The sequence below is a fragment of the Capra hircus genome, chromosome 7, assembly GCF_001704415.2.
Source record: "Capra hircus breed San Clemente chromosome 7, ASM170441v1, whole genome shotgun sequence".
Classification (NCBI taxonomy): domain Eukaryota; kingdom Metazoa; phylum Chordata; class Mammalia; order Artiodactyla; family Bovidae; genus Capra; species Capra hircus.
Genome location: NC_030814.1, coordinates 80434504 through 80453749, shown reverse-complemented (window position 1 = coordinate 80453749; position 19246 = coordinate 80434504). Strand labels below are relative to the sequence as shown.

General features: G+C 37.2%; 1 protein-coding gene across 7 annotated transcripts in view; it reads right to left on the bottom strand.

Moving 5' to 3' along the window:
- Nucleotides 1-19246, bottom strand: part of CSNK1G3 (casein kinase 1 gamma 3) — a 120789-nt gene that overhangs the window by 85257 nt on the left and 16286 nt on the right. For all 7 annotated transcript variants that reach the window (XM_018050687.1, XM_018050685.1, XM_018050688.1 and 4 more), the window contains exon 2: nucleotides 450-875. In XM_018050687.1, coding sequence (XP_017906176.1) covers nucleotides 450-627 — 178 coding nt within the window. In that variant the 5' untranslated portion in view covers nucleotides 628-875. The remainder of the gene's footprint in view (nucleotides 1-449; nucleotides 876-19246) is intronic.

Genomic DNA, 19246 nt, shown 5'->3' with positions numbered 1-19246 from the left:
CTGATTTCTGATGTAGTTTGAGGATATTACCTTAACTTTAAGCCATACAGTTAGCAGATGTTTTCCAATCAGAAAAGGTAGTAAGCAGTTACTAAAGTAACTAGTTACTAAATGTTTTCCAATCAGAAAAAGTAGCCTAAATATCATTCCTAAAGAGTACACTGCAAAGACTCCCCTGGTATCTCTTTCATCCTGCTAGAGCTTTTTCATTTACTTTCTTTTTTCTTTTAATCTGGACGGCTAATCTGAAGAAAACAGACACTGTTTTCTTACTAAGAAATGACCCACAAATGAAAATACAAGTACACAGAAACTCTTAGTATCTGTAATCTTTAAAATTACCACAACAATGAAACAAACAAGTAACTAACTAAATCATTTCATTAAAAAGTACCCTTCATTTTTTAAAAAATGCTCCCATTATTATGGAATAAACAAAATAGTCTTACCTAATCGTAGTTCTCCAAAATTCCCACATCCAATTTTTTTTCCAACTCTAAAGTTAGGTCCAACCATTAAAACTCCAGAGGATGAAGAACCAGTTCCTCGAGTGTTATGTCCCAACCGACCACTAGGTCGTGCCATTCTATCATCTGATTTGTCCTTGTCTTTCTTTTTATTTTCCATATCAAGTTTGCGGTACTCCACTTTGAATTCTTTAATCAAGACAAGCACGCTGAAATAGGGTATCGTGAGAACTGGTACATCACTAGGTAACTGTACCAGGTGGGTGATGTTAACATTCAAATTGCAGTAGGTAGTCAATGAACTGGCACGTGTTCATCCCATTCGTAAAATTTTTCTCAGCTGTCTTTTCAGCAAAACATGTCTTCAGAATTATTTTTTCAATGATGTGAGCTGATATTGATAGAGAGCTAGAATATTAAGAAAAGAAAGTTAGTCAGCTTACAGATAATTAAAAACCATGTTTCAGAAATTAATAATGTAACCAAAGTTCAGGCAATGGACTTACTAGGTAACGCCCACTGATATCAAACCTCAGCAGACTCTTAATCATTACCCTTTATTCCCATACTTTAATACCAAAGGGATCACAAAAACAAAACCAAACGAAATCAGTGATTTGCTTAATTTTAAAAAAATAAATAAAAATAACAAAAATGTACTGAGTATTTCATAAGCCAATATACATTCACCAGCCTAGACCTTCCAGCTTAGAATCACTCCAATTAAAAAAAAAAAAAAAATTCAAAGAATTCCAGTAAGTCAATACAGGAATATCAATTTAAAAGCAAGAAAAGAGAATATATTTTGCAAAGTAGTAAGAGTTTAGTATCTTTCACATGTTCATACATTTAATAATTTTCAAGGGCTTTTCAAATATACATTCTTTTTTTTTTCCTGTGACAATAAAGTTGGTTTGTTTTGTTTTTAATTTTTTATTTTTACTTTATTTTACTTTACAATACTGTATTGGTTTTGCCATACACTGACATCCACGGGTGTACATGAGTTCCCAATCCTGAACCCTCCTCCCACCTCCCACCCCATATCATCTCTCCAGATCACCCCGTGCACCAGCCCCAAGCATCCTGTATCCTGTATCAAACACAGACTTGCGATTCGTTTCTTACATGATAGTATACATGTTTCAGTGCCATTCTCCCAAATCATCCCACCCTCTCCCTCTCCCTCTCCCTCAGAGTCCAAAAGTCCATTCTATACATCTGTGCCTCTTTTGCTGTCTTGCATACAGAGTTATCGTTACCATCTTTCTAAATTCCATATAAATGTGTTAGTATACTGCATTGGTGTTTTTCTTTCTGGCTTACTTCACTCTGTATAATCGGCTCCAGTTTCATCCATCTCATTAGAACTGATTCAAATGTATTCTTTTTAATGGCTGAGTAATATTCCATTGTGTACATGTACCACAGCTTTCTTATCCATTCATCTGCTGGTGGACATCTAGGTTGTTTCCATGTCCTAGCTATTATAAACAGTGCTGCAATGAACATTGGGGTACACGTGTCTCTTTCAATTCTGGTTTCCTCGGTGTGTATGCCCAGCAGTGGGACTGCTGAGTCATAAGGTAGTTCTATTTGCAATTTTTTAAGGAATCTCCACACTGTTCTCCATAGTGGCTGTACTAGTTTGCATTCCCACCAACAGTGTAAGAGGGTTCCCTTTTCTCCACACCCTCTCCAGCATTTATTGTTTGTAGACTTTTAGATCACAGCCATTCTGACTGGTGTGAAATGGTACCTCATTGTGGTCTTGATTTGCATTTCTCTGAGAATGAGTGATGTTGAGCATCTTTTCATGTGTTTGTTAGCCATCTGTATGTCTTCTTTGGAGAAATGTCTATTTAGTTCTTTGGCCCATCTTTTGATTGGGTCGTTTATTTTTCTGGAATTGAGCTGCATAAGTTGCTTGTATATTTTTGAGATTAGTTGTTTGTCAGTTGCTTCATTTGCTATTATTTTCTCCCATTCAGAATACCTACCTAAAGAAACTAAAGACCTATATATAGAAAACTATAAAACACTGATGAAAGAAATCAAAGAGGACACTAATAGGTGGAGAAATATACCATGTTCATGGATCAGAAGAATCAATATAGTGAAAATGAGTATACTACCCAAAGCAATCTACAGATTCGATGCAATCCCTATCAAGCTACCAGCGGTATTTTTCACAGAACTAGAACAAATAATTTCAAGATTTGTATGGAATTACAAAAAACCTCGAATAGCCAAAGCAATCTTCAGAAAGGAAGAATGGAACTGGAGGAATCAACCTGCCTGACTTCAGGCTCTACTACAAAGCCACAGTCATCAAGACAGTATGGTACTGGCACAAAGACAGAAATATAGATCAATGGAACAAAACAGAAAGCCCAGAGATAAATCCACACACCTATGGACACCTTATCTTTGACAAAGGAGGCAAGAATATACAATGGAGTAAAGACAATCTCTTTAACAAGTGGTGCTGGGAAAACTGGTCAACCACTTGTAAAAGAATGAAACTAGATCAGTTTCTAACACCACACACAAAAAGAAACTCAAAATGGATTAAAGATCTAAACATAAGACCAGAAACTATAAAACTCCTAGAGGAGAACATAGGCAAAACACTCTCCGACATAAATCACAGCAGGATCCTCTATGATCCACCTCCCAGAATACTGGAAATAAAACCAAAAATAAACAAATGGGATCTAATTAAAATTAAAAGCTTCTGCACAACAAAAGAAACTATAAGCAAATATACATTCTTATTTGATCTTCATTTATTCAAATATTTATTACTTGTAACTACAAATGGGAATGGAGCAATCATAACAAGGTTTGAAATAAATAGTACATTTCTGATTAATTTTAGCAACCCACCAAATATGCAATTATTCTTAACACCCAATCTATTTATAAAGTTTCTTATTATATCTGCCATGATCTTAATATTGCAGATGAAATATAAGCATCCATTTGGTATAAGTAAAATTTAATGAGTTTTACATATACTGTTTACTTTCTATAATAGAGTAACTAATACTGAACCTCCCCCTTGCTGTACATAATTATGAAAATGGACAAATATTTTGAGGCATTGAATAATAGGTAGAGCAAACGGCGATCTCTGAGAAAATAGAAACACAGAAGGTGAATTCCGCCTTCACTCAAGATCTCCAGCTAGGGAGAGTTTTCTGACTACAGCACAGGGAAGTGGAGACTCAGGCAGTGCCCCGCGATCACAGATCAGAGTTTGGGGTGTTGAAGCTAGCGGAATTTGCAGGACAGTACTGAAGGTGAGGGAGCTGTACAGCTTTAGGGGTAGGAGGTGACAGGGGTGAAACAAGGCTAGCAGACAAACTACTCTCGGGCTAAATGAAGAATGGAGATACCAACGGCTGTAGAATGCCAGGACATCTTAAAGTTCCTACCTAGTCATGGTGGAGGAACCTCATTAATATCCCAGAATTCAGCTGAGATACCAGAAAGACCAGGTCTTAACAGTAAGGATCATACTGTAGAGTAAGGACTAGATAGAATAGCCCACCTAAAGCCTAAAGCCAAGCCTAGAGAGGATTAAGAACATCTCCAACTACACTAACTGCATTCCAGAATGAAACTTGACATAATTAAAAAGAGAGGGAAAAAAAAAACAAAAACAAAAACAGACTTTCAACAATGCTGAACTCATAATGTCTAGCATAAAGTTATAAATTACCAGACATGAAAATAATCAGTAAATGTGACATGCAGTCAGAAATAGAGCTATCAAAGGAAACAGACTCCAAGATGACCCTGAAGCTGAAATTAGAAGACAGGACTTCAAAACTACTAAGAAGCTATTAAAGTTCTACTACATTAAAGAAAGAGAATGGAGCAGAAAAAATATTTGAAGAAATAACGGTGGAAAATTTCCCAAATTCACTGAAAAACATTAACCTATAAAATGGGGGAACTCAGCAACTCCATAAACAATCAATACAAAGAAAATTAAACCTAGGTACATCAAAGTGCAAAAACCCAAAAATTAAGGGAAAGTCCTACAAGCAGACAGAGGAAAACTCCACAACACACAGGTGAACTTCAAAACTTATCAGAAATAATGGAGACTGAAAAGAAAATGGGAGAATGTGTTCAAAGCAATGCAAGGAGGAAGAGAACTCAACCAAGAACACGACACCCAGTAAAATCAGTCTTTGAAAATGAAAGAAAGTCATCTTCGGATAAAGGAAGCTAAGAATAGTCACCAGCATGCTTCCACAAGAAATACTTTTTAAATAATCCATTAAGCTTAATTAAATCACATGATACCAGAAGAAATGTGAAACTTCATGAAGAAATGAGGAACACTAGAAATGGGAAATGAATGGGTATTCATTTCCTCAAAAGATAAATTACTTGTTAAAGCACAAATAATTTCTTAGTGTCATTTATAAGATATGGGGAAGTAGAATAAATAAATGATAACAGAAATGGCAGGGGCAGAAAGCAAATGGAATTATATTAAGAGTCTTATATCTGTTAAGAATGAAGTAGTTAAATATTAATTTTAAATGGCAGGGCAGACAGTAAACAGAACTACATTGTTTTTTAAGATTCTTATATTTGTTAAGAATGAGTGGTTCAATATTAATTTTAAGCAGCCCATGACAAATTAAAAATGCATACTGTAATACCCAGACCAAACACTAAAAATTAACTGCAGTAGAAATAGCTAACAAGTTAATACAAGAAATAAAGTAGGATGATAAACATTTGATTAAAACAAAAGAAATAAAAGAGATATGAGACAAAAAGGAGAACACCAACAGAATAGACTTAAAACATACATATAGGAAAATGGACCATAAAAAGCATAAAGCTCCCCATAAAAAGCAAAAAGACTTTAAAAAAGAAAAAAAACAAGATCCAACTATACATTGTCTCTAAGAAACAACTTTACAGACAAAGACACAGACAAACTAAAAGTGAAATAATAGAAAGATATACTATGCAAACATCCTCAGATATGCAGATGACACCACCCTTACGGCAGAAAGCGAACAAGAACTAAAGAGCCTCTTGATGAAGGCGAAAGAGAAGAGTGAAAAAGCTAGCTTAAAACTCAACATTCAAAAAACTAAGATCATGGCATTCTGTCCCATCACTTCATGGCAAATAGATGGGAAAACAATGGATACAGAGACAGACTTTACTTTCTTGGACTCCAAATCACTGCAGATGGTGACTGCAACCATGAAATTAAAAGACACTTGCTCCTTGGAAGAAAAGCTATGACCAACATAGACAGCAATATTGAAAAGCAGAGATGTTACTTTGCCAACTAAGGTCCATACAGTCAAAGCTGTAGTTTTTCCAGTAGTCGTGTATGAATGTGCAAGTTGGACCATAAAGGAGGCTGAGTGCTGAAGAATTCATGCTTTTGAACTGTGGTGTTGAAGAAGACTCTAGAGAGTCCCTTGGTCTGCAAAGAGATCAAACCAATCAATCCTAAAGGAAATCAATCCTGAATACTCACTGGAAGGACTGATGCTGAAGCTGAAGTGCCAATACTTTTGGCTACCTGATGCGAAGAGCCGACTCATTAGAAAAGACCCTGATGCTGGGAAAGATTGAAGGCAGGAGGAGAAGGGGATGACAGAGGACGAGATGGGTGGATGGCATCACCGACTCAGTGGACTAGTTTGAGCTAGCTCTGGGAGACGGTGAAGGATAGGGAAGCCTGGTGTGCTACAGTCCATGGGGTCACAAACAGTTGCACATGACTGAGCGACTGAACAACAACAACGCAAACATCAAGTATAAAAAGCCTTAGAGGCTATAACATTATCATACAAAGCAAACATCGAAACAAGGGAGAATCTCCAAAGATACAGAGACCTATTTCGTAACAGAAATATCAACTCAACAGAAAAACGTGAAAAATCATTAAAATGACATATAAATGAGCAAAATGAAGGAAAGACTTTAAAGTAAGGATTAGTTTGAAATAACTTTGAAAAAGACAACCACAGCTGAAATGTTAACGCTGTTGTTTCACTGTTGTTTGATAAAGTAGGAGGCAAAAATAACAGTATGTATATTGAAGCAGTAGCTCTAAGTATCAACTACCCTGAACTGACATTTATAAAATACAATATCCCAAAACTGAAGAATAGTATTTCCTTTCAAAAATGTTCATCAAGAAAGATCATATGCTATCAAGTCTCAAGCAACTAAAACATTAAAGTATACTCTCTGATCTCGTATGTCTAATATTAGAAATGTTAAGATTTAATGTTTGAAAGAAATTCAACAAATTAACAGGAAAAAAAAGAAAGTATCTCAACAGACAATAAAATGCATTTGACAAAATTCAACCCATTAATGTTTAAAACCTCTCAGTAATTCAGAAAGAGAATCAAACGTCAACCTAATAAAGGGGTTTTTCCTTAAAAAAAAAAAAAAAAAAGATAACCAACATCATTCTTATATGGTAAAACACTGAACTCTTAATCAAGACTAGGAGAAAACATAAGAATGTTTGCTCTCAGATCTTCCATTCAACACACTGTACAGAAGAACTAGCCTGTACAGTAAGTTAAGAGATGCAAAAGGCATGAAAAGTGAAGAGGAAAAAGCTAAACTACTGTTATTCAGAGACATTTTAATTGTGTGTGCAGAAAACCTTATAGGGAGACGACATCAAGAGGGCAACATAGGTCATTCCCAACTTCAGTCCCCCTCACAAGACCAACTAGCAACTATCCACAGCCAAGACACCACTGAAAGAAATCCCCAGAACCCAGGGCTGAGGCCAAAGCACCCTCCCAAACCAGAGAGACAGAGAAGGGCAAGAGTGGCTACACTCTGACCACACTGGACACCCCCCAAGGCTGGCACAGCATCACACCCACAGGGCCCTCAAGCCTATGGTTTCCCCAGCGGGAAAATCAGAGTCCGAGGTGGACCTCCAGCTTCTCCAGTCTGGCAGGATGCTTCACGAAGTCCGAGGTGGACCTCCAGCTGCCCCAGTCTGGCCCGATGCTTCCTGGAGGCCCACTCTGGTCTTGCCTCACCGTGATCACTGTGGGAATCATTAGGGAAAAAAAGAAAAACCTCAATAGAACAATAGTAAAGATATGCAATCAGTAATCAAAAACCTCCCAAGAAAGAAAACTCCAGGCAAGAATGAGGACCAATTAAAACTCTCAATTCCTAATGGGAATATAAAATAGTACAAATTTGATCCTAAGAAAGTTTGATAGTCTATTCTAAGTAAAATATACACCTATCTGATGACCTAACAATACCACTCTTAGGTAGTTACTCAAGAGAAATTAAAACATATATTTAGAGAAAGACTTGTACACATGTATTTATAGCAGCCTAAATCAGTAACAGCCAAAATTGAAAACAATCCTAGTATCTACTAACAGGAGAACAGATATACAAACTGATATATTCATTCAGTGGAATATTACTCAGTAAATAAAAAGGAAAGAACTGTTGATATATGTAACCATATGGATGAATCTCTCAGATATGAGACTGAGGTAAGTCAGGCACAAATGAGTACATATGATACAATTCTCATCAAATGAAGCTCTAGAATCAGCAAAAATAAGTTGTGGCGATAGAAATCAGATCAGTTGTTGCCAAGAGTGGTTGAAAGCTTGGAAAGTGGCATAAGGGAACTTTACCAGAGAAAGGAATATTCTCTATTGTGCTTGGGAGGGGATTATACAAGTGCATACCTTTATATAAATTCATCAAACTAAAAATCTATGTGTTTTATTATCTGTAGATAATACTTCAAAACATGATTTTTTAGAAATAATCCACTCCAAAAATAATGCTACATCTCAAAGTGAAAACACTACAGCTTTTTAAGGTTAATGAACATGTAAGTATTTTAGAAGGTTTTATTTAAAAGAGCCCTTTCAGGGGACTTCCCTAGCAGTCCAGTGGTTAAAAGACTCCACCATTCCAACACAGGGGGGTGTGGGTTCAATACTTAGTTGGGGAACAAAGATCCCACCTGCCACAAGGTACAACCAACCAACAATGAAAAAGGCCCTTCTACAACTTTTTCTATTTAGAAGAAAGTAATTTCCTTCCCATTTGCAATTTTTCATGCTATTTTCAATATGTACCTTTTCATTTACCAAATATCCAAAATACATTCTACATGCTGTAAGAATTCAAATACAAAGTAAAAATACCCTTGGGATGGCCATACGTCTTATCCTTCATCCCATTTGCTCTCCTCAGATGTAAACATTACTTTCAGTTTGTTCTATACGATCCAACTCTTTTTTGTAAAGCCTGTTTTACAGAACAGGTCAGTCTACAGCCTCTGACGAACTACAATTTCCTCACAAAAGAAACAGCATTTGAAAGCATATCATCCACTGAAAAACTTTTGCCTTTTCCCATTCATAACTCTCCGCTCACCTGGACCCTGGAGGATCAAGGGCCAGCTTAATGAATGGCTGAGGAGGCAGGAGGAAAAGTCAAGTGACAGCCCCAAATTCCTTCCCCAGAAGAAATTTCGAGACAGGAAGAAGTGATCAAATAGCTTAAAACTGTACTTGAAAATGGAACAAAATAACTCTTCCCAAAACTGAACTTATTCCTATTAATAAGAATCCTGTTAGTAAGAATCAATGGAAACCGGCCACTTATATCATTTATGAGTGGGGAAAAAAGAATAATCAAAGTATACAATTTAGTGGTTAGTGAGAAATGAGGCTGTTTCCTATCTTACTCCATCCTTTTCACCACATTCAAGAAACTGCTCACAAACCTGTCTTACTAGATTTTTTTAGTCTTTTAATATAGTTAACAAATAGAATTTTTGATTAAATATTTTTTTAATTAAGGATCTCAAAGAGTGCTAGTATTTTCCCTATTGTTGCATCTATCAAACAGTATTAGTATAGACAAGTCTGCCTATAGTCATGGTCGGCAAACTCCAGCCTGCAGGCTAAATCCAGTCTCTTGTCCACTATACACAGTCTACAAACTAAGAATGGTCTTTACATATTTACATGTTTGGAGGAAAAACGGTATTTTGTGACACATGAAAATTATATGAAATTCAAATGTTGGTGTTCATAAACAAACTTTCATTAAGAATAAATCCATACTAAGTCATTTATGCATTGTTAAAGCTGTTTAATGCTATAAGACAACAGTTGTCAGACCGTGTGGGGCACTCTTATCATTTCACAGTGCTGCCAGAAAACCAGAAACTGCAGTGATTTTCATGCTTCTAAGGCATAGTGGAGTGTGGATTATGTATTTCAAATGAGATGGCAGAGTGCTGTGTTTATTATGTAACAACACTAAAGAATATAATATACTTGGACATGACCAAAAGTACTAGTTTTCTGTTACTGTGGAACAAACTACCAAAAACTTAGCAGCTTATAGAAACACATTTATTAGTCCAGAGTTTCTGTGGATCAGAACTCTGGGCACGACTCAGCTGAGGCATTTGCTCAGGATTTCACAGACTTCATCAAAAGATCAGCTAGACAACATTCTTATCTGGAGGTGAAAATGGGAAAGAATCTTCTTCCAAGTTCCTTCAGATTGTGGACAGAACTCACACCCTTGCAGTGTATAACTGATGGTGTCAGCTTCTTGCTGGCTCTCAGGCAGAGGCCACCCTCGGGTCCTACATGGTGTCGACAGTTCCCAGCAGCTACCAACAGTTCCTTCCCACACAGACTTCTCCAAAATGGCCACTTCTTCACACCCCTAAGAAGAATCTACAGCTCTAATCTTTGAACAATAAGTCTTAAATAAGGCAACGTAACCTTCTTTCACACCCAAGTCCCAATCTTTGTACCATGCTCCAATACATCAGTTCTCCCAGGTCTTGGAATCCCTGCTAGCTGCTTCCAAACCTCTTTGATGTTACCTGCCTGGCTATATACTAGAAAGAGCATTGTATTAAAAAAAAAAAAAAAGAAGTTGTCTTAGAATCTCAACTAGTCATAAAGCCTTAGGCAAGGCCTAATCTGTCTAAGCTTATTTTAATAATTATGAAATAGGAGGATTACACTAAGAGACTTCTGAGGCTATTCTTACATTATACACATTATTATAATTGTCTGCTGTATTTGATGACAAGGATTCACTATATGTAACCTGGTGATCTCTGAACCTAGCATACAGTCAGGCACCTGGGACAGTCAATAGCTACTATAGAGTAAGAAATGAGTTTTCTTCTATCTCTAAACATTTTCAGGCTTTGCTGGTATGATTCCTACCTAGAGCGTTCCCAGTTACCTATCCCCACACCCCCCAGCCTCGGCCTCTTCATTCACCTGATGCACTCACTGACCCTCACCAACCGGTATGCTACAAGCACTGCCAGGAACGGCCTATATGCGGCAGCGTTCCCTTGCCTGAATCACTCTTCTAACGGTCTGTTTGTGCCTTTGGTGCTGATTCGTTCTATACCAAAGAAAAATCAGTTTTGAAAATTGCAGATATCCTTTTAGCTACAGTTAATAACTGGTACATCAGAAGTCACAAATCCAAATGCCCAAAGAGGTACCATAAAGAGAGTGAATCAAACAGAGTGTGAGACAGTAAATAGTACTGGGGGCTACAGCAATCTGGAAAGCAAATACTCCAATTAAAAGAGGCGGCTATCACTCAGCTGTAAACAACTGCTACCATTCAGGACCATTAGCCGTCCAAATTTTTCAAGAAGAATCCAGAAACCTGGATTTTATATAAAATCTCTCCAGGTGCCATTTGCTAATCACTTAATTTGCTACATATTTTAAATAGATCAGCTCATCAGTTCCCACAATTATAAGATACTATTTCAATCCCTATTTCTACCAATAAGGAAACTAAAATGTAGAACAATTACACAACTTGACCAGCATCATCAAGCTAATAAATGGTATAGTGAGAACATGATCACAAGGAGTCAGATTCCTGAGTTCACATTCTTACCCACTTAAACTCTGACGGTGTTTCCACTAATTCTGCGACCTCCCCAAGTTTAAACTGTGTCTGCCTTTCTGTCTGGATCGGCAGGTACAGTCTGTCCCTTCCTGCCAGCCTGTACTGTCTCTACAGTACCCCAATGTTGTCAGACCCTAATTTGAACCAAGGTGGCATTTTGAAGAACCCCCTGCCAAAAGACTAGTTCTTCAGTACAATGTAGAATGGAAGATCTGAGAACACACTTCCTTGTGTTTTTTCCTAGTCTTGATTAAGAGTCCACTGTTCTACCATTTAAGTATGATATTGGCTGTAGTTCCCCGAGTGTCTACCCTATGTGAAATATGCTGGTCAATAAGCCCCATCTGTGTAGACAGATCCAAGAGGCTGATACAGAAAAAGGCAGCAGAGCAAACAGAATGGCAAAGAAAACCCAAGCCATCTGCCCAGAAATAGTAACCTGACCACTCCTTCACAAATATGAACTGACAATCACTAGATTCATGAAGAAAAGTAACAATAGTATAGAAAAATTCCACCCCCCCTCAAAAAGCAAATTTTAAAAAATACAGGGAGGTACACCATTCAGAAAAAGGAAGAAAACTTAAAAAAAAAAAAATCCTCAGTGACTTTTGAGAAGGACAATAGTGAACACTGAGTAAGAAAATAATGCCATATTATATGAAATAACCAAACCAGGAAAACAATCCTATTATGTGAAAGAAAAATATAAAGAAATAAAAAATAAAGGAACAGAGACAGAAAGAAGCAATTCAATACCTCTGACTTCCAACTAATAAGATAAGTCAGCTTTAAGGACAGAGGAAATTAAGAAATTTTTCCTGAGCTACAGCAAAAAGGGCCCTGGGGCTCATTAAGGAAGAAACCTAGGGAATCCCCTGGCTGACCAGTGGCTGGGAATCCATGCTTCCCCTGCGGCAGGCACAGGTTCAGCGGCTGTTTGGGGGAGACATCCCACATGCTGCAGATGCAGCAAAGGAAACAAAAAAAGCCAACGCAGGCATTCCACCCTAAGTTCTAAGAGTGTGAAAGTGAACGTGAAGCTCAGTCGTGTCCCACTCTTTGCGACCAGTGGACTGTAGCCCACCAGGCTCCTCCGTCCATGGGACTCTCCAGGCAAGAATACTGGAGTGGGTTGCCATTTCCTTCTCCAGGGGATTTTCCCGACCCAGGGATCGAACCCAGGTCTCCCACATTGCAGGCAGACGCTTTAACCTCTGCACCACCAGGGAAGCCCCTCTAAGAGTGTAAGCAAGGTTAACTGAGTTTCAGCTTTTAGAATCAATTTTATCCCCCCCAAATAAAATGTTATTGATGAAAATGTAAATTTTTCCAGTGTTAAAGTAACACTGCAATTGACAGACGCTCAGCTGTTAAGGCGGAGTAGAAGAGGTAGCCGGAAGGACAGGGATATGAACACCTGCATCTTAGTTAAGCACAGATTAAAGAGATAATGCAAAACTTGCTAGGACAAAAAGAAATGTAAGAACAAAAGTGTCAAGGAGGAGCAAAAGATGAAGTAAATATAATAACTACCCAAACATTTAAAGACAAAAGGGGATGAGGGAGTATGTGAGGTAAAATTTCATCACTCAGTAGATAACTGAGTGCAACATTTTGCAAATGTATGCATTTGCAAACAATACAATTTTACTTTTTCTTTTCCAACTTGGGTACATTTCTTTTTCTTGCCAAATTGCACTGGCTAGGACCCACTCCAGTGTTCTTGCCTGGAGAATCCCAGGGACAGCAGAGCCTGGTAGGCTGCCGTCTACGGGGTCGCACAGAGTCAGACACGACTGAAGCGACTTAGCAGCAGCAGCAGCAGGACCCCCTGAATTATGCTGAATAGAAGCATGAGAGTGGGCATCCTGATCACAGAGGAAAAGCTTTCATTCTTGCACCATTAAGTAAGATGTTAGCTGTAGGCTTGTCACATGTGACCTTTATTGAGATACATTCCCTCTCTATCTACTTTGTTGAGAGTTTTATCATACAGGAGCTTGAGTTTTGTCAGATGCTGTTTATACAACTATTAGGATGATCAGACCATTTTTATCCTTCATTATGTTAATGTCACATATCACATGTATTGATTTGTGTATGCTGAATCATCCTTGCACCCAGGGACAGATCTCACTTGATCATGGTATATTAATATAATCTTACAGGTGTTCTGTTAAATTCACTGAGTTTATACTTTATTGAGAACTTTTGCATCTATATTCACCAGAGATATTGGCCTGTGACCTCTTCTTGTAATGCCCTTACCTGGCTATGGTATCAGGATAATAATGTTGGACTCAAGAAGCAAGTCTGAAAGTGTTCCCTCCTCTTCAATTTTTTGGAAGAGTTAGAGTAAAACTGATGTCATTTCTTTAAACATTTGGTGGAATTTACCAGTAAAGCATAACCTCAGATATGTAGATGACAACACACTTATGGCAGAAAGTGAAGAGGAACTAAAAAGCCTCTTGATGAAAGTGAAAGAGGAGAGTGAAAAAGTTGGCTTAAAGCTCAACATTCAGAAAACGAAGATCATGGCATCTGGTCCCATCACTTCATAGGAAGTAGATGGGGAAACAGTGGAAACAGTGTCAGACTTTATTTTGGGGGGCTCCAAAATCACTGCAGATGGTGATTGCAGCCATGAAATTAAAAGACGCTTACTCCTTGGAAGGAAAGTTATGACCAACCTAGATAGCATATTCAAAATCAGAGACAGTACATTGCCTACAAAGGTCCGTCTAGTCAAGACTATGGTTTTTCCAGTGGTCATGTATGGATGTGAGAGTTGGACTGTGAAGAAAGCTGAGTGCCGAAGAATTGATGCTTTTGAGCTGTGGTGTTGGAGAAGACTCTTGAGAGTCCTTTGGTCTGCAAGGAAATCCAACCAGTCCATTCTAAAGGAGATCAATCCTGGGTGTTCACTGGAAGGACTGATGCTGAAGCTGAAACTCCAATACTTTGTCCACCTCATACGAAGAGCTGACTCATTGGAAAAGACCCTGATGCTGGGAGGGATTGGGGACAGGAGGAGAAGGGGACGACAGAGGATGAGATGGCTGGATGGCATCACCGACTCAATGGACATGAGTTTGGGTAGACTCAGGGAGTTGGTGATGGACAGGTAGGCCTGGCATGCTGCAGTTCATGGGGTCGCAAAGAATTGGACATGACTTGGCGACTGAACTGGGATGTAATACTAACACGTGAAATGGATAACATGCAGTTCAATACCCATACTGAATTTTTCTGCTTTTGGGAAGACAAGCAAAACCAGAAATATGAGTAGATAAGATTCAGAGTGTCCATTAAAATTACACTAGTTTATGAAAAGCCCACAAAGATGCTTCTCTGAGATGCTTTAAATTCAAAAATTACAAGGAAAGGAATAGGAAAATACAGCTTCAAGACTTTAAAATTGGGCAACCATAGAAATAAAAACTATTGAGAGAAGACAGTTTCATAGAAATATCCCTGTTTTACAAGTTCTTATAACACAAAGTAGTGATTCACATGGCTTACAGATATTTTAATTTCTATAAGACATACTACTTCTTTTAACTGAAACCTTGAACATTATACAACCAAAAAGAAAAACTATGCATTTTATGTGCATAAGTTAACATGAATGCACACAAATGGTAACAAAATATTTTAAATAATGGCTGATTCTATCATAATTTTCAGCATACTAACTTACTTAAATATCTATATTAAAAAGAGAATTTATCTAAGGGATGCATTTTGAAATTATCCTTGAGAACAGATGAATAATCAATTGCTTTTCTTTCATAAACAATTATAATTTTGATGGTATATCATTCATTAATAAAGATAAAAAATGAGCTGCTAAATACAGAAAACATTAGATATAATCTGATTATATGAATGAAAATGTAGGTCACAGGCATACTTCTAATTTGATGATCACTGATGAATCTTCAAAACAAAAAACAGAAAATCAGATTCTCTAACCTGCATGGCCCAATAATTTAGGACATTACAGAGCCAACTGACCTCTTTTAAGTTGCAAATAGATAAATCAAAGTAATCTGAGAACAGATTAGTATAGTATGTTCTACTTCATAAAAAGCCATACAGCTAGCTAAAGCTTTCCAGTTAACATTAATGATTAGTTCTAAATTCTTTAAAATAATTATTAGTACTCTACCTATCTTCCCTTGGACTGCAAGGAGATCCAACCAGTCCATCCTAAAGGAGATCTGTCCTGGGTGTTCACTGGAAGGACTGATGCTGAAGCTGAGATTCAAATACTTTGGCCACCTGATGCGAAGAACTGATTCGTTTGAAAATACCCTGATGCTGGGAAAGATGGAGGGCAGGAGGAGAAGGGGACGACAGAGGACGAGAAGGTTGGATGGCATCACCGACTCATTGTGTTTGGGTGAACTCCAGGAGTTGGTGATGGACAGGGAGGCCTGATGTGCTGCAGTTCATGGGGCTGCGAAGAGTCAGACACGACTGAGCAAATGAACTGAAACTATCTTCCAAAATCTGTTGTAATCAATATAGAATTTTCATGTACCTGTAATATTAAATATTAAAAGTATCTACAGGTATCTTTTCACATTCAGAGTGTTATTCAATATTCTTTGCAAATAAAAAAATCACATGGAATAGAAGTTTTTAATTAATTTTTTCACAAGTTAGTTGTCATAGCATTGATTTCTCCCTGCTTTATCTTAAATTTAAAAACCCATACACAAAATGAGCCATTCAGTGTTTTAAATGCCTAATGCAGTCTCTATAAAAATGACAGTACTACAAGTCTCCAAGCTTCTCCAAAATCTAAATGAGTAAGGATATTTGTGATGTGATGGCTAGCCGTTACATCACATGCTTCTGTTAGCAGCAAGTGTCCCAGTTACTGGTTTCTGGCATGAGCTCAACTGTGGTTGTCTAAGAAAAGACTAAACACTTATTTTTGAAAGCTAAATCATTAACTGTAATGACAAAAATGGAAATCAATTTCTCTAATTACATACCACAGAAACTTATTTTATCTCAGAAATGTTTAGTAACTAGCATCTACAACACTTTAGATTTTCAAAACCTGATTTCAGTGATGTCCCTTGTATATTTCTGTTAAGACCCAGAAAATTCTAGCCTTTAAAATTTATCATCAGTTCTATTGGACAACAGTGTTCTCCAAACTGTGGATAATGACCCATTACTGGGTGTTTAAACAAATGCGTGTTAAGCAACAGTTTTTTAAATAAAATAGTATCAAAAAAAGAAAGAAAACAGAATGCACAAATGTAGTAAGAATAGCTTTGTTTAACGAGATTTTGTTTTGGCTCCTTATATGAATGTATACATATCACTAGGATACAATGCAAAATATATTTCGCTAAGTTGAAGTAAATATTTTTCTATGTGCTGTAGTCAAAAATATTTCTAAATTTGAAAGCTACTGCATAAAACGTAATAGCAAAGGAGTAGCAGAACATACTATATTCAGTTATAACTAAGTCAATTTTATGGGAAACTGTATTAAAATCTCAACTTTCATAAAATATATAAATATTACTGAAAGTCTAATTAAGTAAGTTTTCTAATTATCCACATCTGATTGTTCTCTAGCTAACTAGGATATGACTGTTCCATAGGCCCTCAAAATGTCTTCTGAGGACATGTGCCTCCTCTTGAATTTCACAGGTGAACTTACACTCCCACTGGTAACATCCCTTACCATTGCTAGTGAGTCTCCATATTTGAAAGAGGAGGGAATGTTTAATTTGAAAATGTCCAGCCCCTTAAGCACTTATAAACACATTCAATCACTCTCATCTCCTGCACGATGGAAATCAAAAATCAAGTAGACATCATAGTAAATTTATACTAAGAGCAGGGCATCTCACTATCTCTAAGCATAAACTTGACTACAAATCTCAATCACAGGAATGATGTTAAACTCCAAGCCATCAACGAAAACATCATGTTCCATTTGGGGGCACTTACTTTCATCCAACAAATACTTATTGAGTATTTACCCTGTTGTTGCTGTTGCTTAGTCGCTAAGTTGTGTCTAGCTCTTTGAGATCCCATGAACTGCAGCCCACCAGCTACTCATAATTTATATGATCATCTCTTTTCCAAATAAAGGAAAGAAAAAGGTATCAGAGGGCAGGCAGGCCATTTATGGCTCTGAGAGATACTACAAGCAAGTGGAAAAACACCTCACAAGTCAAAGATCATTGATACCATAATTTCAGCTCTCCAAGACATAGCTATGAGTCAGAAGAAAAAAAATTCACTAAAGGAGGTCACAAAATGCATATTCTGTTCACTTAATAAGAGCCCCTAAACTCCATTTTAACATAATTCTAGCAAGTTTACACTAGAAATCAAACTGGAAAATTTGAGGTGACTTATAAAAACATGACAGAGAACAGGAAGAAGGCAACCTTATACAACTTCAATAAATTCTGGCATCTACGCATAACAGCACAGTTGGTAACTGATGTTTAGAATGAGAACCGGGCATCAGCAAGATCTGAATATGCTTAGAAAACACTGAGAAAACAGTACTACAGTGTAAAGTTTACCATTTAGAACAATTTTAATAAAATATTTAACTATGAATACAAACTTCTAATTCATCTAACAGGTTGTTCCCTAATAATACCACATAAATGAGAACACACTTCAGGCAAGTCAGCAGCTATTTCATGCATGGTTCCCATAACAAAGTTATATTTTTTCTTAACCACAGTGCTTGTTTCCTAATTTATAAAAATATGTTATTAAAAACAACAGTTTAATGTAAGCAAAGGCCTCAGATTTAAAAGAGTCATTCAAGGGTATTAGCATTTGAAAATTCCAATTATGAAGTTAATATTGTCAACCCTCACTGCAGAAAGGACTTAGTATAGTTAGTGTCGGCTGCTTACTCGTGTCTGACTGCTTGCAAGCCCATGGACTGTAGGCTGCCAGGTTCCTCTGTCCATGAATTCTCCAAGGAAGAATACTGAAATGGGTAACCATTTCCTTCTCCAGGGGACGTTCCCAATCCAGTAATCAAACCCAGGTCTCCTGCACTGTAGGCAGAGTCTTTACTGTCTGAGCTACAAGGGAAGCCCCCAACTAGTATAACTGACAGTAAATCATAAATAAGTTGACTTCTACAAAGCTGTGGAATGAAACATGTAACAGGTGACAGAAACTAGCTGAAAGTACAATCACTGCTCCATGAGAAGGATTTTCTTCTGCCTAGTTCAAACCAAAAGAATCCGTCCCCAAAGAAAGTGTTGTAAACCTGAAGCCAGAGACAGAATTGATCCAAAGGCACCTTAATCTCCAATATGAACACCAGGGTTAAGGCCTAGATTTTTGCTTTTTGTTTTTTGTTTTTTTGGGGTTTTTTTTGTGGTTTTTTTTTTGTTTTTTGTTTTTTTTTAACAAAGATCAGGGCTGCATGATCTTAGCAAGAAAAAATAGTTCCAAACCATACGGAAGACTGTATTCACTGAAAAGTGAGACTCCCTGAAATCACTCTCTCTAACAGATCTACAACTATAAAAATATCATGTTCAGAATTAATGTTACTGTCAAGATATTCTGGTATACAATCAAACCAACAAATTACTAGAGTAACTCAATATAGCCAATTTAAATTTTGGGAACTGATTATAGTGGAACTCTCCTACATTACTGGTGGGAATACAAAATGCTTTAGAAAAGAGTCTGACAGTTTGCCATAAAGTTTAACATACACTTGCCATCTGTGTGTGTTAGTTGCTCAGTCGTGTCCAACTCTTTGAGACCCC